At 48.3% G+C, this 20,882-nt stretch overlaps 1 protein-coding gene across 1 annotated transcript in view; it reads left to right on the plus strand.

Moving 5' to 3' along the window:
- Window positions 1-20,882, plus strand: part of wnk3 (WNK lysine deficient protein kinase 3) — a 32,086-nt gene that overhangs the window by 8,988 nt on the left and 2,216 nt on the right. The window contains 21 exon segments of the mRNA XM_087782435.1: window positions 7,153-7,325; window positions 7,388-7,608; window positions 7,786-7,943; window positions 8,517-8,605; window positions 8,663-8,882; window positions 8,951-9,218; window positions 9,799-9,899; window positions 9,972-10,136; window positions 11,097-13,589; window positions 13,802-13,845; window positions 14,517-14,652; window positions 15,210-15,326; window positions 15,509-15,725; window positions 15,793-15,924; window positions 16,309-17,552; window positions 17,693-17,933; window positions 19,419-19,501; window positions 19,564-19,880; window positions 20,259-20,494; window positions 20,570-20,653; window positions 20,709-20,872. Coding sequence (XP_087638561.1) covers window positions 7,153-7,325; window positions 7,388-7,608; window positions 7,786-7,943; window positions 8,517-8,605; window positions 8,663-8,882; window positions 8,951-9,218; window positions 9,799-9,899; window positions 9,972-10,136; window positions 11,097-13,589; window positions 13,802-13,845; window positions 14,517-14,652; window positions 15,210-15,326; window positions 15,509-15,725; window positions 15,793-15,924; window positions 16,309-17,552; window positions 17,693-17,933; window positions 19,419-19,501; window positions 19,564-19,880; window positions 20,259-20,494; window positions 20,570-20,653; window positions 20,709-20,872 — 6,903 coding nt within the window.

The raw sequence follows: 20,882 nt of genomic DNA on the forward strand, positions 1-20,882 counted from the left end.
CCTTCAGTGGAACGACTCACACCTTAACTTGTGTCTCCTGCTCTGGTCTCAAAGAGTCAGGACCCTTGAGTCTTCGAAGCTTGAGTCACAGATGTGTAGGAATCAGTCCTACTGCTGTCAAGCTCTCGACAGAAACTCATCATTTGTGTTGATTTACTTTTCTCTTAAATGTATAATATTATTTCTGACTGAACAATTAATGTGATTATGGTTTGTCAACTGGACCGCTCACTGTGAGTGAACACACACACACACACACACACACACACGTGTGGGGCAGATGTTCCGACAACAGTATAATTCCCAAGTGGATCCTTTTTTAAAGATATAATTAGAATCCTCTCCTGCCTGCAGGAATCCTGCGACCAGGCATCAGAGTAAAATCTTTGTTCGTCCCTACACAAGAGTTTGTGTTGAAAATTTAAGCTCCGCCTCCCCCCTCACTGATGTCTCATGGAAATTGTCATTTTTATTCATTATTTATTCATTTATTTTAAGTGTGAGTGAGTTGTGACTGTTGTCTACCGAGATCCGGCAGCAACTGTGCGTCTTGAACGGTGAAAGGTGTTGAGACTTGCTCTCGCTTTCATGATGCCTGCATAACTGACATATCTGAGCCAGACTTGAGATGTAACCGAAACAGACTCGAGGACTCTGAGACGTGCAGGTGACTCACAACACGGTGTCTATAAATAAATAGGAAAGGAAATGAAAATAAGGTTTAATATTCCATCGTGAAGAAGATCAGATAAAAGTCTTGGAAGTTATGTAACTGAACTCTTATGTAAATACAACATCTCTGTTCTAAGTGTTCTGGAGTCCAGATTTATAGGCTGCCTCTCACACACACACCTACACACACACACACACACGCTCCTGACTTGTCCATTGTGTTATGTAAGGTCTGAAGCTGGGATGTAAAGAGGTCTCCGCACAGAGTCGCTCTTGTGTCAGAATCTCTGCGTTAAAACAGTCAGCGGTGATGGACTCGAACATGCCGGGAGCAACAGTGGCCTTTGTTCCACGTGTTCCCTCAGCATGCAGTGAGGAGAACACAAGTGCAGCCTCGTCTGGCGCGACAATAGAGAGAGTGTTGAGTCTCTGTCTGACTGCCGGCTTTGTGAGAGAAGTCATGTGTTGGTTTGCAGCTCATTCCAGAACAGGGGCAGCATCTTTGTGCTCAGAAGTCATCAAACAGACGCTTCACGTACGAGGTCCCTGGACTCGCACCAACAGAACTCACTGTTCTTACATGATACACTTAATGGACTAGAGTACTCACATGGAAATTAAGGTACACAGTTTTCTGAAAGCCCTGTCGCCGCTGCTACAATAGCAGATTTAGCTGTTGAATACTCGCCAAGTTGCCATGTTGAGAGGAATCAGGCAAGAAATGAGTGACACAAGTAACTTTATCTGGTGAATTTACAAAATAAAACAAGATTTGCAGACATTAAATAGCTTTTAACTCATCACATTACTTCATAACCAGTGCCTTTTTCTCCGATCCTTAAAACTCTTCACTGGCTTCCAGTTTCTTTCAGGATCAACTTTAAAATTCTGGTTCTTACTTTCAGATCTATTCATGGTCAGACCTTCCATCAGTGATCTGATCCAGACTTACACCCCAGCTCGGGCTCTGAGGTCTGTGGATCAGAATCTACTGATGGTTCCACGCACACGGTTCAGGACCAGAGGAGAGAAATCTTTTCAGGCTGTTGCTCCTAAGCTTTAGAACGATCTTCTCTCTCTTTGCACTTGATGGATCTACTGACTCCTTAAAGAAACATTATAAGACATTTTTATTTGTGCTTTTCCATGATTTTCTGGAACTCCTGTTGTGTTATCAGTGTTATCTTGACCTTTTAAAGTATATATTTTATTTAGTATTGTTTTGATTGTTTAAGCGCTTTGTGACCCTGGTCTGGAAAAGCGCTATATAAATACAAATAACTTACTTACCTACTTTTACTCACAAAACACTAAGTGATGTGGCTGCTGTTTCATCACTAAAATAAAGAACTATAGTGCATCAACAAGTAGACTAAATCCTCCAGTTGCTGACACAGTCAGTGTTATGAAAAAGTCCTTTTATTTCTAATTTGGGAGAGATAAAGAAGGACCAGAGGGCTCACGAGTGAGGAGTAAGACTGGTGAACACAAGCCATTAAAAGATTTCACATCATAAACACCAGGGAGCGGATTAGCCTGGTCGTTCATATTAAGACGTGCTCGTAGTCACAGCTAGAGCTTCTTTTTCTGAGAAGCAACACGTCACGAGATGAAACCACAGATGACTCCGAGACCCAGCTATGCTGCCAAAAGTGATAAATCTGTCCACAATTCCAGGTAGAATGTATTAGCCGTGGGTCCAGGTGGTCGTTGCTGCCCCCTGACCCCAACAACGATACAAAATCCAAAAACAAATGCTGGGGTTAATTCTGAGACGTTTGTTTTTTGCTGAACCTGCTTAAGGAACATTTCCGCCTCTCACCCTTCGCTCAGCTGGGATAAGCTCCAGCAACCTGTGACCCCAAAGTGCAGGACGACAACCTCTTAAAACAGCACAGGAATGACGAGGTTTCCCTCAAAAGACGCTCTCTGACAGCTACTAGATTGGCTTGTTATGGTGTCAGACCGAGCGTCTCGGAGAAACATAAACCCTCGTCCAGCTCATCTGCACGTGTCAATATTTAGTTCGGGGGCGGGAGGTGAAAGAGAAAACAGATGGAGAGTCTGACAGCCGGGGTTAAAGAGTGGCGATGGGAGAAGCCAGCGTGAGAGGCCAACAGAGAGAGCAGCTAATGAGCCAGTAGGCGTTACGTGGGCTCACTTCCCAGAGAGTCGGGGGGTCCACCTGGGGGCCGATGACTGGGATGAAAATTGACACTAGATTTAGTTTGTCATGTACAATGATTTGCATCGTCGCCCTTCAGCTGATGTAGGTGTGGTGTCACTGTGTAGCAGGGTCACAACGAGAGGAGGGGTGAGAGATGATCAGTGCAGCGTGAGACCCCTTCATCTTCCTCACACCCTCCCCAGCTGCCCCATCATCCCTCACCCAACACACACATGTATATTTCCCACATGTGTGTGTCGTCCATCTGTGTCAACATACACATGTGCCCGTCTCTCTCTCTCTCTCTCTCTCTCTCTCTCTCTCTCTCTCTCTTTATAACTCCCTCCATCACTGTGTTTGTGCGAGAGGGATCCAGGGAATTAATTACAGTGACTGCCTGTCCGCCCGGAACAAAAACCCTGCATAGACAGCAGAACTCAGACTGGTTCAACCCAGTCATCCCTGAACCGAACACCTCCAGTAGCTCCAGACCTGACGGCGGCTGACCATTGTTGAGAAACGTGGAAAAAAAAAACGTGCATGTGAAAAAAACACGTGTCAAGGTGTGAACAGGTTGAGCAGGAAGCACAAAAATAATGCAAATTATGGAAGGATGTTCGGTAAATGCCCCGCTTTTGGCTCGACGTCACGATTATTTGAGCTTATCTGCACAAAAACTCATAAAGTCCAGCTCACACTGAGACCCTAAGACCCTTAAACTGAGAGGCAGTTTTCAGTCGTGGTCTCGAGTGAGTGCTTAAAGAGTGAACACGGAATTCAGCTGGAAAAAAACGAGAAATTCTGCTTTTGTTCGTCAATAATCACCACAGTTTGTCGCAGTGTTTTGGAGTGACAGCTTATGTGGAGATCTTTGAGGAGGAAGTAAAGGAGGTCAGATCGTTTGGATACAAGTGAAGGGGAGGAGAGAGTGATGGACCAAGGATGTCGGACGAAGAGATAAAACCCATGAAAGCAGGGAAGTGCTGAATGAGGGATGTGACAAAGATAAGTGAAGGACGTTCTGTGGTGACTCCGGATGGGACGTTCAAAAACCCTCAAGATAAATACTGAAAGTTCTGCAACAGAAACACAGAGCCTTGAACTGTTCTGTTCTGTTTTATAAGAATATGTTGGTTGTTGTCTTTGGTTCTCCAGGCCACACCATCCCATGAGTTGTTAAACCACAGTTACAATAATTCTGCAGACTCACTTCACCTCTGGTCCGTCTGCCGCCTCTCCTTCTGATGTTCTCATGAAGCTCATAAAAACTCCATTATGATTTATAAAAGGCTAATCTCACCTCACACCGTTTCCCTAGCAACCAGACAGCTGCTTCCATCGCCTGGCAACCGCACAACATTCTTTAAAATGTCATATATTTCTAATATATATATATATATATATACGGAAAAAAATCAATATCAGAGAAAGTAACTTGCTCTCGGGTGAGGGATGCAACAAGAGTTTCCTGCTGGCGGGTCGGACTGAGCTGCAGTGTTTGCATGGAGCAGCAGCTTAGAGTGGACTTGTTGTAATGAGGTTAATGGTGTTAGACGAACCCTGCGCCTCGCTGATGTTTACGAGGACGGAAACCCTTAGCAACTTGTGTCATTGTGTGTTCACGCGTTGATATTTCGACTCGACAACGACCTGTTTAACATGTCTGAGTGATGTCGTCTGTCCAGGGTCTCCTCAGTGGTCTTGGACCCCCTGCCCCGGCCCTCGGCTCTGTTTGGTCAATAAATAATCATGAGAAACTCAGCTTTGTGTCAGCACAAGCAGGATTTTGTGTTTCTCTTGTGACGGGAAGTACCTTAAGCAGGTATTTCTGTGTGAATGGCAGAGTTGTGCCCCGGGCTTCTTTGTGTACAACACCAGTATTGTTCTCACACAAACAAGCTGTTTTGCTCGGAGTCATTAAGAGCGTCTGAACTTGGCCTACTGGCCCGAGAGTCTAATCTGCTCGTGGTGCCGCCGACTTTCAAGCAACCCATCTTGTTACTGAGAGTTGTAGCTTACAGTAATCTAATCCTGTCCACCCGCCACCTCCGGGTCGAGGCGCTCCGTGTTCACGATACTCTGGACCACCAGAGGAACCAGCGTCGTGCTGCCGGTCTCTCTGAGGAAGTATCTGAGGAAGACTTGGTCAGTGACGTCGGTTGATACTCGATACTGGAACGTGAAGTTTTAGGGCTCACATGCTTCACTTCCAACGAGCCAGCCGGTCTGAATGTGCACGATAAGCTGCATCCAGTCGACCTCCACTGCTGCTTTATGAGGCTGCTTAACCTGCTGCCTGACCTTCTGCTCCACCAGATGTCTGGTCCCAAAAAAATCCCACTGCAGGTCTCATGACCACGTCCAGGCCCCGACCTGCACGCTGACTGCACAACATTTCAATTATCGATCTGACGGCTCTTTTTTTTACTTTTGTGATATTTTGATAATTAAACAAATAGTTAAGTCAAACAATAGGACATATAATGGTATATTAAGATTCATACAAATACTCAAAAAACATAAAGAAAACAGGACCCAATGAATACAAAGTTATGTTATAAATATTGTCCAAGTGTAGCTTTGCTGGTAAAAAAGAAAATGATGATAATAAAGGCAAATGTACGACAGCCAGGAATAAAACCATGATCACACAAAAGCGTTTTGTTTAAATTCAGAAAACTCATTTCAGATTTGAGTAACCATCTCAGCTGATTTGCCAGTAATTTGATAACTTACCTTGTGTTGAGACGACACAACTAAGTTGCTAGTTAGTCAACCAGTAAGTATTAAATCCTTCAATAAGTAGTAATATTTATTTAAGTGTTATTTTGACATGCTGATTGATTTGATCAACTCAACTTACTTTGGATTGTTTTAAAACGTAACTTCTTCTTGTTAAGATCTTGTTGAATATTTCCTCCACATGTGTGTAAAGTAGTCGCTCCAGAACCGCATCAGTCCAGACAGACCCGAGGTGACGCTGCTTGTTGTGCGTCTATTTGTCAAAGTGCATCAGTCTGTGAAGCGATGAGGTTTTTTCTAAAAGTCTGTCTGCACATTATTTAGAAGCTGAACTCTGCATGACCTCTGCTGGCCCAGATTCTTGTCTGATGTGATGCTCGGCACCATTTTACTTTATTTATTTGATCATTGACATTCTTCTTTTTTCTTGTGTTCATTCTGCAAATGAACATTATATTCAACCACCTCTTCAGCAGCAACACTGGGGTCACCTCTTGACACATGCTTTTGTTCAGGGCCACATTTAAAACTCGGTTTGTCAGATTATTTTTTTAAATGTACCTTTTAATAGCACTTCGTTAAAGTTGACTTGAGTGGTAGCTTTGATTTAAACCAGCTCGCTGTAAATGTCCGACACGTGGACGTGTGATGGTCTGGCCCTCGTCGTCTGCCAGCGAGGATGAAAGTTTATGTTTGCGGCAGACATGGCGGAGGCGTCGAGCGCAGCACTGTTTCCAGAAAAGGAGAGTCAGCAGCAGACATGGTTGGCAGAGGAAGAGCAGGATTTAGATCAGATCCGCAGCTCGGCGTCAGAAAAGCGCTGCATCAGTTGAATCGATCAGTGGAAAGTTGATGTTCTAAAGATTCTATTTATAGCTTAGTCCGACTAAACCAGACCCGCGTGGGCCCTGGGGCCCCGTTTAGCCTCTGACAGTCCCTGTCCAGGTCTGAGAACATCAGTCTGTGATGTTGAATCTTCTCCTGTCTCGACTGACATTCGTAGCTCAATGTACTTTAAACAATGACTTGGTTTCACCAGTGTCTCGTTGCTGCCATCGTCACCTCGAAGACAATCATCTAATAAATAAACCAAAACCTCCATGTGAGCTTGTGCTCCTGCTGCTGTGACTGCCACATCCACTCTGGCGTCCACTCTGACAATCTATGGCAGATGCAGCCTGGGGTGTTGTCTCAGCCCGGACCGGTGCTGGGAAGGTGCTGCCATCTAGTGGACGGTGGAGCATTTATCTCACACTTAAAACGTTTAAAAACTGTGAAAAGAGGATTAAGTTGGGTGAATATAATCTGAATCCCTGAAAAGTGGACACTGCCACGTGGAGTTGTTGCAAAATTCTGAGTTTTTTTCGGGTCGGATTGCACGTGTTTTTTTCACATTATTAACTCAACTAAACGCATATTCATAATTCCCAACAAGGAGGTTAAGCAGGCCTCTTGGAAAAGCTGAAAAATGATCACCTAGTTGTGCTGGACATTCCCCTAAGAGAATCTGGGTAAAAGAAGACTTGTTCTCCAAGTGCATTGTGGGACTGATGGTGTTTCTGTGAACGTAGGATCGTAAGCTGACCAAAGCCGAGCAGCAGCGCTTCAAGGAAGAGGCTGAGATGCTGAAGGGTCTCCAGCATCCCAACATCGTCCGCTTCTACGATTCCTGGGAGTCCGTTCTCCGCGGCAAGAAGTGCATCGTTCTGGTCACCGAACTCATGACCTCCGGAACCCTCAAAACGTAAGTGATGTTTTCTTCTCTTCGGTCCGTGTTGCTCAACGTGTTTCTGACGTCCTCCGTAGTTACCTGAAGCGCTTCAAGGTGATGAAACCAAAGGTACTCAGAAGCTGGTGTCGCCAAATCCTGAAGGGGCTGCACTTCCTCCACACCAGGACCCCCCCCATCGTCCACAGAGACCTCAAGTGTGACAACATCTTCATCACCGGACCCACCGGCTCCGTCAAGATCGGAGATCTGGGCCTGGCCACCCTGATGAGGACGTCTTTCGCCAAAAGCGTCATAGGTAGGTTTGTTGTTCCTCCAGACGAGCTGACCATGGATCTGCACAGGAACCAGTGGCTGTCGATAGTGATTGACGTCACTCGGCTCCACACTATTGATCGTGTCGACAGCGAAGCTCTATCTCGGTGTCGGCTCTGTGTGAGCGAGAGACTCGTAAATGACCATGTGCCGCTCACAGGAACCCCGGAGTTCATGGCCCCGGAGATGTACGAGGAGCACTACGACGAGTCCGTGGACGTCTACGCCTTTGGGATGTGCATGCTGGAGATGGCCACCTCAGAGTACCCCTACTCCGAGTGTCAGAACGCAGCTCAGATCTATCGCAAAGTCACGAGTGTGAGTCTTGAATTCACTCATAACGCTGTCATCACAGAAATATATATGGAAATATATCAGTGCCATCAGAATATTGATTACATTTTAAACGTATAAACCTTCAATTTTCTTATTTAAATGTTGCTTATTTCAAACGTTAAATATTTCTTTCAGTAGTCTCTGAGGATTCATTTCTTTTTTGATTAATTAAAAAAAAACATTAAAGGACAGTTTTGAAAATTAATGTTTATTTTAATTTCCATTAATTAAAAAATACATTTTCTAAAATAATATTTATCTTAATTCCTAGCCTTTTAAATTCAATATTACATGTCTGTATAATAGTGCCAACATTTAATATTAAATCTATAAGTCTATTAGAAAAATTATTTTATTCAATTACTTAAAAACTCACTGAAATACTTCCACTGAAAAAACACATTTTTCTCACAAGTGAAGAGGAAAGAAGTTCACTATCATGGAAGATTTCTCCCATGGCATGAGGATATTTTGCGTATCAGCTGATAGATAAGTCGGATAGTTGTTAATGTTAATTAATGTTAATTAATGTTGTGATTTAAACCTTTTTAACAGGGTATCAAACCGGCCAGTTTTGACAAAGTGAACGACCCAGAGATCAAGGAGATCATCGAAGGCTGTATTCGCCAGAACAAGAGTCAGAGGTGAGAGAAGTCTTTACAACACCAGTCGACCACAGTCAACTCTTCCTCCTCGGGCAGGCTCTCCATCCGAGACCTCCTGACCCACGCGTTCTTCGGGGAGGACACCGGGGTGCGGGTGGAGCTGGCGGAGGAGGACACGGGCTCCCAGGACTGTTTGGCGCTCCGGATCTGGGTGGAGGACCCTAAGAAGCTGAAGGGGAAACACAAGGACAACGAGGCCATTGAGTTCAGCTACGATCTGGAACACGACAGCGCCGAGGAGGTCGCCCTGGAAATGGTGAGACGCTGTGACGTCTGCAGAAGAAGAATCTCTTTACTAATATTTAAACGTCATCTACCTCTCAGGTCAAATCTGGCTTCTTCCACGAGAGCGACGCCAAAGTTGTGGGCAAGTCCATCAGGGACCGGGTCAGTCTGATAAACAAGGCCAGGGAGCGACGACAGCAACAGCTACTCCAGCAAGAGCCCGGCCCGGCTTCTGCCGCCGCCGCGCTGCTCACGGGTGGACGGACGAGCACAGCAGGGGGCGCTCAGGAGTGCGAGGAGCTGCCCGAGGTGGACCAGCACGTGACCCAGCTGCAGTTCTTCAGTGGAACCACCCTCACCATGCCAGGTCTGGAATCACAATAAAGTAGTGACCGTTTAACTCTTCACTTGTTTAATTCAAAATAATGTATCTAAACTTCTTAACTCACTTCTTATGATGTGCTCTCAACAACCTTCTCAATTACGGTGTCCTTAGCAGCTTGCATAATGCTTTGCCGCCCAGCCAACCAATCACAGCTGTCGATTACTTTTGACATACTGTCAATCCGCCATCATTTAGTAGAGCAGTTTCTAGAAAGGCATTCTGGGAATTCACTGTTTTGTTCAAGTTCTTTTGTGGCAAAAATGTATGTATCAAGACATACAGCATAAATTGTGTTCCTCTCTGACCCACGATGCAAAACATAAAGACGGTTGAAAAGTTGTTGGCACCTTATGTAAGGTCGTTGTGTCAACTAGTGTCTCCAACCAAGTGCTTTGATTCTGCTGTTCAAATAAATCATGTCATGTTTGTAACCAAGTCAACAAAAAAGGAATTTTACCTCCAGGGCTGCAGCTTGATACAATTTAAATATGTAGTACCGTGATAGAAGGTGAACCACTCACGACTCTGTCTCTCTCTTTTCTCTGTCAACTGTGCTCCACAGCAGAGAGCTGTGAGTCGTTCGCCTGTGGCCAGAGTCACTCTTACCCTCACCAGGGAGAATCCTACACCCAGTCCAGGACCGCTCCAGCACCCACGGCACCCGTACGAATCCTCCCTTTCCATCCGAGTCGTCCATCTCTCGAGCCGCCAGATCTCATGTGTGTCTGTGAACAGAGTGCAGTGGCTCAGATCCACCCGGTCGCTGAAGGGGTTCCGCTGGGTCAGAGTGTGAGTATTCCCGGGGCGTCCGCGGGCCACAGCGGAGGAGCAGCTCAGACCTTCCTTCAGCCCGCCGTGGTTCCACAGGTATCAGCCAACGTCCCTCAGCACTATTACCAGGTGATGCGACCGAGCCCTGACCGAACCTTCACGGAGCCTTTGACACTTCTTCTCAAATAACTGTTTCCTCATCAACAATAATCACTTGAATGATCCCCCTAATCCCCCTGTAACATGTGCAGAGTTTCCTCCATGTTTATGATCGTCTTTAATAGATGTTTGGTTCATTTAGGTTCACAGATTTGTGAATTGAAAGTCAAACATTATTATTGATTCGACTTCAAAGAAAGGCTTGTAATTGAAGTTATTTTCGGAAAAGTATATCAGTTTCATCAGAATATTGAATGCATTTCAAATGTTGAAACTAGATTGATTTTTAAATAAGCATTTTATTATTTAATTGAATACTTTTCCATATTGAATGGTTTAAATCTTTAAAATTAATTAAATAAAACAATTTAATATTTTCATTTATTTTCAATAGAGTTTCATTTTCTATATTATATATTTAAATATATATATATTATAAATTATTCTATATTATTTAAAAACTTTTTTTTTTCTAAATTCAATTTTTAGTTTTCTTTCTTATGGTGCCCGTATAACATTTATATATTAAATTCAAAAGGCTATTATTAAAAAGATATTGGATTTACAAAAGTCATTGGAATCAGAATATCTATTTTATCTAAAGAATCACTCCAAAAATATTCCATTTTAATTACTGAATTATTTAAAACTAAAACATTTAAGAACAAAAAATAAAGTGTCAACATTTCAAATGTTAAGTTCATCCGTTCAATATCCTGATGGCACTGATAAACTTCCATCCACAGTCGGATAAGAGTTTTGTTTGGATTTAATTAAAAGAAAAATTCTCTACAAAACACTGCAGGAAACTCTGCTGAATTCAATTGTTCAACTGTTTGTGTTGCTGAAGCTACTTCCTAACGTTTACTACTTTCTCTTTCCTTTCCCTTCATCACCAAATCACCACCGTTCTGTCATTTTGCCGATCAGTCGCAAACATTCCCATCAGATGCATTTCAAAGCCCCCACGTCCACGCCGCCATGGCCCCCTCGCAGTCGTACGTGAACCCCGTCTCCCCGCACGCCCCCATCTCTGTTCTCACAACATCCATGTCGCTCGGTGATCCTGTGGGCCTAACCGGCGCCGGCGTGCCTCTGGCTCAGCCGGCGGCCCCTCCCATTCAGCTCGCTGACATCAATCCCCCCGCAGCATCAACACAAACACCCGTGATCCCCCAGTCCTTTGTTCAGCAGAACATTGACGCTCAGGCCCCTCTGGATCAGTACCATCAGAACCTCTCTGAAGCTCTGAAGGCACAACTCGTCGACGCCCAGCAGCAGATCTATGTGCAGCAGCCGGCGCCGGCGGTCCACTTACCTCCTCAGCAGCAAGTGATGGCGACGCACATGGAGCCGGCGTTGATGGCGCCACAGTCCGGAGAGCAACAGGCGTCTCAAAGTCTCAATCGACCTCCTGACATCTGCGAACAGACGCAGCAACTCCACCTTCAGCAGCAGGTGACCTTCCTCCAGCAGAACCAGACCTTCATCCAGCAACAACAGATGGATCAGCAGAAGAATCTGCTTCAGCAGCAGCTACAGCATCATCTGGAGCAACAACAACAACAACAACAACAAGCGGCCATTCATAGACACGTGTCGGATCAGCAGGTGCTGACCCAGGAGCAGCAGCAACAAGCGCTTTTACAGCAGAGGCCAGCAGAGCAGCCCCCTCAGCAGTTATACCAGGCCACAGAGAAGCTTCCAGCAGGAATCCAGATCGAGCCACAGAACCAACAGCAGCTCGTGTACATGCAGCAGCAACAAGCGCCGCCGCGTCAGATCGAGCAGCACATGCATCAGCAGGCTTTGCTCCAGCAAGTGGAGCAGCAGCAACAGGCGCTTCTGCAGCAGCATCTGCAGCAGCAGGTGATTCTCCAGCAGCAGCAGCTTCAAGAGAAGGCTCAGCTCCAGCAGCAGCAACAGGAGCAGCAGCAAGTGCAACTCAAACAGAGGATGGAACAGCAGCAACAGGCGCTGCTGCAGCAACAGATCTCACAACAGCGGCAGCAGCTTCTACTGCAGCAGCAGGCGGAGAGGCTGCAGAAGCAGGCGGTGATCCAGCAGCAGATTCAAGAGGAGCTGCAGCACCAGGCGGCCATCATCCAGCTGCAGCAGGCGGAGAAGCAGGACGCGACCTTGAGTCCGCACAGCAGCAGCGAGCAGCTGCAGCACCAGCTCAACACGTCACTGTGTCTTCCTCAGAGTCCTCCAGCAGGACACCACCTGATGGAGTGGCAGCAGCCGACTGCGGTCCACCATCCTCAGCCTTGTGTCACTAGAAACGACGCGCTGCACCACCAGACCTTCTCTCCGCCCCCGGTGTCCGCCGCGATGACGGCTCAAGTTCACAGCCTGGGTCCGGTGCCGCTCCAGTTCACAGCCCCGTCAGCCCACCCGATGGAGGTGATCCTCGGACAAGCACTGCAGACACAGTCCGGTTACTCGGCTGCCATCGTTCCTCCCGACGGGCAGGTCGTCGCTCCGCAGCTGATCCAGACCGTGCAGCCGCCTGTCAGTCAACCGCAGACTCCTCTGAGTCAGACTGAGTTCACCATCGTCGGGCAACAGACCCAGTTTCCCGTCCTGCACGAGTCTCCGGTCCACCGACAAGCGATGGTGGTGCTGCAGCCCTCGCACCCACAGCCTGCTCCTTTGCTCGTGACCCCCCAGTACATCCAGCAGTCTGCCCCCTCACCACAGCCGGTGGTACCTCACCTCGCTCAGCTGCCTCAGTTCAGCTCGCCAGCCCTAGTCGAAGGTGCTGCTGTGACCATGTCGTTCTCCGCGGAGCACCCGAGACTCGCCGGTCAGACGGATCTACAACAGTGTCTCGCTCCGGACCCACTGGTGCAGCCCCTCGCCCGGCACCCTCCCGAGATCCAACCGCTGTGTGCCACTCCCCAGCAGCAGATACCCCTCGCTGCTCATCCGGTCCCCTCTCAGATCCAGCAGCTGCTACCTTTGACCCCGCAGTGTCAGCCCGCCTTACATCAGGTTCCCCAGCCCGGCGCTCAGTTGGCTGCCGGTGAACTGGTGTGTCAGAGAGTCCTGCCCGTGAGCAGCCATGTAGCAGCAGGCCCCGCCCCCTCCTCGCAGCACATGATCCCGGCCCACATGCACCCTCACGCACACAAAGATACACCTGAACCCGCTCCCTTCTTTGCTCACCAGACACCTTTAAGTCCCACTCACACCTCATGTCTCCCACCATCACTACCACCCCTCCACCCTGCCGCCCCCCCTGCTCCAGAGCCTCTCATGTCTCCACCCGCAGCCCAGATGGGCTTCCCGGCGCTGGCCGACTTTATCCCCGCCTCCCCTCCGCCTGGCACCGCGCTAGAGCTGCTTGACTGTCATGCCCCCAAACTGCCCCAAGACCCGCTGCCAGACTGTGACACCCCCCCGCTGGGTACTGCTCAGGTACAGGACGGACGATTGTTTTCTTTGTTTAAAGTTAAAAAAGCCTCTCACTGATCATGTTGATTCAATCTAACAGCTTTTAATTCCTTAATTATAAGTCATTGACTCGTCAGATGTGATATTCTAGGACAGGAGCAAGTGGTGTTTGTGTTGATGATGGTTGTTTTTTTTTCTATGTGCTTCATTGTGTGTTTGTCTACATTGTTCTTCAGGACTGTCCGTACCTATCAAACTCAGAGCGTCATTCTTCTGCCGGGTATGTCTCCGTCTATGAGTCTGATTAACTAGTTTACATGTTTAGAAATATTGGGATATTTGAGGGTTTACGCTGCTGCTCTGAACCCCCATCAAAATAGATACAAACCGTAGTCACTCGTGGAATCATTTCTATGATGATGTATCCATCGAACTCCACTTTCATTTGTCGCACCTTCTCCTCCCCTCTCTGCGCTCATTCTCACCGAGATAAGACCAGGAGGCGTAGGTTGTGGGGAAAGTCTGAAGAAAGAAGTTTGAGCTTTTAAATTCAAAACAAGCTCGAACCATTTTCCAAGATCACTTCTCCCTCTGAATACCTGAACAAGCCATGTACTTTCCCTTTTAAGAGCACAAAAAACACATGGAAATATAAGTTTATTGACATATCATGGGCACATACAAAGGAAAAGACCCTCTTCTTACACGTTCAGTATTTCAGACTCACAGACTTCACTTGATCTCACAATAACATATAGAGCAGTGTCTCCTTGAAGTGGCTGTTTCTTGTTTGAAGTATGTTTTGAGAGAGATTTGTTTGCATTTGATTCTAGAGATGATCTAAATGACACTCACTTTAGAATAGTTTATAGCTTTGTGTTTACATGGAAGATTTGAGCAGTGTATTTGCATCTTTGCTTAGATAGTGACTCGCTTTTTTTTCACCCGTAGGTCTGGACCAGCAAACGGAGAAGAAAACATTCAACTTCTGGCGAACGGGAAGTTTGACAGGTTGAAGTCTCAGAGAAGAACTTCTTGTCAGAGACCCGAAAAAGTCTCTCACCAGTTCCAGCTCAGCATGCTGCAGGTGATCACGACACACAGACGCACACAGACGCACACAGACGCACACAGTCGCACACAGACGCACACAGACGCACACAGTCGCACACAGACGCGCACAGTCGCACACAGTCGCACACAGACGCACACAGACCCACACAGTCGCACACAGACGCACAGAGACGCACACAGACGCACAGAGACGCACACAGACGCACACAGACGCACACAGTCGCGCACAGACGCGCACAGACGCGCACAGACGCACACAGACGCACACAGACGCACACAGACGCACACAGTCGCACACAGACGCACACAGACGCACACAGTCGCACACAGTCGCACACAGTCACACACAGACGCACACAGACGCACACAGTCGCACACAGACGCACACTGCGCACACAGTCGCACACAGTCGCACACAGACGCACACAGTCGCACACAGACGCACACAGTCGCACACAGACGCACACAGACGCACACAGTCGCACACAGACGCACACAGACGCACACAGACGCACACAGTCGCACACAGACGCACACCGTCGTCTCTGAGGCTGATGACGTCTTCCTCAGGTGTCGGCCAGCGGAGACAACATGGTGGAGTGTCAGCTGGAGACGCACAGCAACAAGATGGTGACGTTCAAGTTTGACATGGAGGGAGATGCCCCCGAGGACATCGCTGACTGCATGGTAGGAGATTAAGAGTCGTGTTTATGTTGAGCTCAGACGATGCTTGAAAGATCCCAGAGACTAATGAGACCTTCTATCAAAGCAGCCGATCACAGCAGGGGGGGAGCTGCCATGATTAAATGTCACACAGAAGCTCTCGCTCAGATCAACTCGTTTTGAGCTCATCTGCTCAATCTCTGCAGGTGGAGGAAGATTTTGTGTTGGACGTGGAGAAGGAGAAGTTTGTGGAGGAGCTGCGTGCCATCGTAACAAAAGCACAGGACATTCTCCAGACCCATTCAGAGGTGATAAGATCGCTCGCGGAGATATTTGAATGAATTTCCTGTTGACGTGTTTGTTTTCCTGCTCAGACCGGATCCGTGGACCAGCTGCACATCAGCACCCCCTCCAGCTCATCCAGTGAGTTCCATCTTAACCTGTTTACGAATGTGTGTAAAGAGCAGTCGAAGCTGACGCCTCTCCTCAGTAGACTCAGTGCCGCATTCCTCCCCGGTGGGACGCTGGCGCTTCTTCATCAACCAGACCATCCGTCACAGAGACTCGCTGTCCAGCCAGGGCGCCGACACAAAAGTGCCCCAGTCTCCGAAAACTGACACAGGTGAGACCAGCCATATGGTCACTAAACATGTGGAGAGAATGATCTAGAATATTGGCTCCAGGCACCGGTACTGGTCCTTGAGGCATGTGTTACTGGGCTTCAAATAAAGAAGAAATACTTATATATTTTCTGTTTTATTGATTATTACTGTCTGAGTGTTTGATTCTTGACACTCTTTTCAGTCAGATTTACTAAAGAATAAACCTGTAAACTAGTGAAAATGAGTAAAACACAAACTCTTATGATTTATTTTTCAGTTGTTTTAGTCCTGAGGTTGGTCCGTGAATATAATGCATGCATTAAACCGGTGCTCAGTGAAAAATAAGGTTAGGGATCCTTGATCTAGACGATGATTTATTGAACCCATGTTTCCTTTCTGTCTAGAAATGGAATTATCACAGAGTCTGGACTCAAACAGGGTCTCTTCGCCCTCCTGCTCTTCCTCCTCGACTCCAGTCTTCCCGGCCTCGGGATCCAACAGCACCACGGAGAGCTCCTCTGGTCCCGTTACCATGCAGGAGTGCAAACTCACGTCCTCGGGCGGCATGACAGGTTCTCAGATTCTCACTTTAGCCCAACCACCCGCTCGACCCGCCGCGTCTGCCACGACACCATCAGCACCCGGTTCTTTTGCCGGTCTGTGTGTGTCCCCGTCACCTCCTCCGCCTCCTCCTGACCACCTCACCCAAGTGACCAGTCCAGCTGTACAACTGCCACAGCTGCAGCAGCTTCTGGGTCCACCACTACAACAAATGCCACCAGAACCAGCGCAGCAGTGTCCTCCTCAACAGCTGGTTCTGCAGCAGGTGACCCGACCTATTGCCAAGGTTGACCCACAACCCATGCTGCACATACAGCAGCAGCAGCAGCAGCTGCTACAGCAGCAGATCGTTGCTGGTTCTGTCAAGATGGATCAGAACCAGACGCTTCCCTCGTCTATCAGCCAGCAGTTCCTCCAGCCAACCGTTCACCAGATTCCTCTCCACACTCCGGAACCTCAGAGGCCGGAGCAGGAGCCGGTGAAGAGCGGAGAGTTGCTCCAGAATCTTCTGCACAAACAGTCGTCGCTGGAGTCGGAGCTCTCCACCGGAGACACCAGCGTCACAGAGGAGAGCAGCTCCGCTCCTCCTCAGCCCTCTTCCGACTCGCCCGTGCCTCCCGTCTCACACGCCCTGAGCCCGTCGCCCGCCCAGCCCTCCTCGGTGGCCGAGTCCGACAGCGAAGGTCCCCCCAAGATCGAGTTCGTGGACAACCGGATCAAGACCCTGGACGAGAAGCTGAGGAACCTTCTGTATCAGGAGTACAGCGGAGGCACGGCGGCGGCCTCCACCTCCGCCTCGGCCGTCTCCACGTCTGCAGGCGGAGAAGATCTCCCTCTCCACCCCCCTCTGTCTTCCTCTGACACCTCCCCTCACTCATCCTCCTCTTCCACCTCCTCCACCACCTCCCGCTCCTCCTCCACCACTCCGGACCCTGAGAGGGAGGAAGAACTGGCTTCTGTTAGAGTGCCAAGATCCTCAGACCTGCAGGAAAGAAGTCCCCCTTCGAGCTCTGCACCCCCCACGTCTTCCCTTCAGGACTCCGCCGGGTCTTCTCGTCCACCTGTTCCAGGAGAACCCACCGTTGTTGTGAGTGAGAAAATGTGTACAGTTACACCAGAAGTCTGTTGTACTGATGAACCCGCTTTGACCTCCGCTGTCAGTCACATGATCATTGCTCGCCATGTCTCGTGTGTGTCGTTGATGAAACATGTGTCGACACCTTCCAGGCTGTGAGCCCTCGCTCCGACGCCGCCGAAGGAGCCCTGCAGCTCTGCCGCCAGCAGCTGATCCCTCTGCCTCACGGACCGCCGCAGCTGAACGCAGGAGGTGGATATTTTGGCCTAAACCTGACATGTCCTAGTATCAGAAATCCAGTTAGCAAGAAATCCTGGACTCGAAAATTCAAAAACTGGGCGTGCAAACTGCGCCACTCCGCCAGCTTGTTCAAGAAGCCCAGAGTCCAGCAAGGTAGCGTCTATTTAGGGGGTGAGAGAGTGAGTGAAAGAGTGGATGGATGTGTGGGAGTGAGTGATCCTGGACCTGATCCTAGCACTAGATTAACATCAGTGGATTAACTCTTTCACTTTCAGGAGCAAAACCATTTGTTAAGGGCCCACAGAACATTCAGGTCGATACAACACAATCATAGGGACCTTTTCCACACACGCTCACACACACACACGCACACAAACACACACACACACACACGCTCACACACACACTCACGCACACACACGCACACGAACACACACACACACTCACACAAAACAACATGTCTGTTCTGTGGGCCCTTTAAGTCCCTGCGTGGTTGTGAGTCTGCACTCGTCATGTGTCGCCTCCTCACTTCATCTGTCTGTTCTAGCACACTGGTCATAATGGAGCGGACCAGTGTGAGAGGATGTTGTGGTCAGCACCTAACCTCCCCCCCTCCCACCCTATGTCTACTGTCATCAGCAACAACCACAGCGCCACCTGCTGACTCAGTGTAGCAGCTCACGTAACGTCCTCTCAACACTTATGTGATCTCAGGTGCCGTTATCTCTAGTGCGGTTCGGACGATCTGCACATCACACACCTTCAGCTTCTGTTGTGTTAGCAGCTGACGCACAAACGTTAAATCAACACACAACAGCTGCGCGTCGAACATTAGTTACTCACTCAACACTACTTTCTGACGTCACGTGAATAAATGATGCAGTATGTGTTGAGAAAAATTGATTATTTGTTCCCAATATTGTTGGTCTTTATTTACTTTATCTGGATAATTCACAATGTTTTTAGCTTTACAAAAGTGCTTGTCAATATATCCCTCAGCTGAACCGATAAGATAAGAAACGCCTTTATTCTTCCCACATGGTGTTATTATATTTAAAGATACAGTGCACAAATAAATAATAATACATTTAATGAATAAGACTAACGTTAAATAATTAAATGAACACAATGATAAATAATAAATATATCAGCAACAATTAATATTGGTCAAAGTGGAGACACCACACTAGTAGAGATGGCTGTGGAGCTTTCCTTTATTTTTCCCTTTTGTAGTTATTTCTATTCAGTTGACATGGTCTCCTTGGCAGAGGTACTTAAGGATGTTAACACCGTGATATTAAAATATAAAAATACTTTAATTTATCATCAGAGTCTGAGAAGGTTTGCTGTCAACCAGCAGTCGAGTGTTAGTGGTAGAATGTTGGTGTTTCAGTCGTGTGTTAATGGATTAACTGAACTAAACAACCATCTATAACCTGAACCTGAACCACATGTGCCTCACGACTAAATCAGGTGTTTGGTTGAGCATGTCTGCGACGATCGCTAACTGGTGTGTTTCTGCCTCCTCCGTGTTCATGTGTGTGTGTGTGTCTCTGTTAATTTCTGTGTGTATTCCTGCTTCATCTGTGTCTCTGTGTGCGTCCCACCGTCCCTCCTTGTTTGACCCCTGGTCCGCAGAAGGTCGAGACAAGGTCACGCATCAGGAGGAGAAGACGACGAGTCCAGAGGCTCAAACTCAAGTGCACAAGGGACGGTTTCAGGTGCGACACGTTTTCAATTTTAATTTGTAACATTTTCAACTCACACATGTGTGTGTCCCCAGGTGACCCTGGTGCCCTCGACCTCGCCCCCGAAAGAGTCGCCTCAGGGCAGAAGGGTCGGACGCTTCTCCGTGACCAAGGCCGACACCAGGAGAGGCGAGCGTCTGGCTCCTCACAGCTCGCCGGCGTCTCCCGACCTGATGCGGGACAAGAGGAGGTCTAGGGCCAGAGAAGGAGAGCGAGAGGAGGGGAAGAGGACCCCGGCCCTGCTTCACCTCCCGAGGGGTCACAACCACTCCCCCCCGCGCAGCAGCGACGATGACGACGGCGAGCTGGAGGACGAAGACCTGAGGAAGGAACTGCACCGACTCAGAGAGAAGTGAGTTTCTGTCGTGTCTTCTTATTCATGTGGGTCTGTTGCTCCAGTGGCTGCACAGAAAGATCAAATATATAATATATATATAATATACATATATTTTCTTTTACTTATAAGCATCGTTACTCTTGACACGTACAAATGCTCATTTTAGTCAAGTTTACGCAAATAATAGACATTTAAACTTGTCAAAATTGGTAAAAGATAAATTGGTCTTTCTTCTTATTGATGTTTATTTCATGTGTTTAACGTTCATTTGCCAGTTTCATTTGTACTATTTTGTCTAAAGGTTAGGGACCCCTTTCTCACACGACAGTCGTTGGTTTGAAGCTTCTTTTGCTTCTACGATGTGATCAGAACCGTTGCTCTCCTCCCCTGCAGGCACATCAAGGAGGTGGTTTCTCTTCAGGCCCAGCAGAACAAAGAGCTCCAGGAATTGTACCGACAGCTTCGCTCGATGAAGGGTCAGCGTCAGAGTCTGCCCGCCGCCCTGTGCAGGACGCCGCTGCTGTCGGCCGCGCTGCCCGTCCTCTCGCCGCGCAGACCCCGGCCCGCCAAGATCAAGCTGCGCCCGCGGCCTCACTCTCACATGGACAACAACGGAGTCACGCACTCGGGTGAGTCCGCCCGGACCAGCTGCCGGACCCCCTCGGGGTTCCATCCACGTCACTCATTCAGTTTGTGTCTCGCAGCGATGCAGCAGTCGAGTAGTTTCTCTGGCGGAGAACAGACTCGTGTCCCCGTCGGTCACGCCGCGGCGGCGTCCGCTCACAGAGGTACACGTGGCCTCAGAGCTTTGATGGAACACGTCTAACGAGATCTCACCCTCAGATCACAGTCCTGCTAAACAAGGCACCTTCACCGACGAGCTGCACAAGCTGGTGGACGATTGGACGAAAGAGACGACAAGCTCCACCCCCTCGAAACTCTCCCTCAATCAAATCAAACAGATTCAGCAGGTGCAGGAGTCCGGAGGCTGGAGTCCGCTGACGGAGGTGAGTCGCA

The sequence above is a fragment of the Callionymus lyra genome, chromosome 19 (genome assembly GCF_982586985.1).
Source record: "Callionymus lyra chromosome 19, fCalLyr1.hap1.1, whole genome shotgun sequence".
Classification (NCBI taxonomy): domain Eukaryota; kingdom Metazoa; phylum Chordata; class Actinopteri; order Syngnathiformes; family Callionymidae; genus Callionymus; species Callionymus lyra.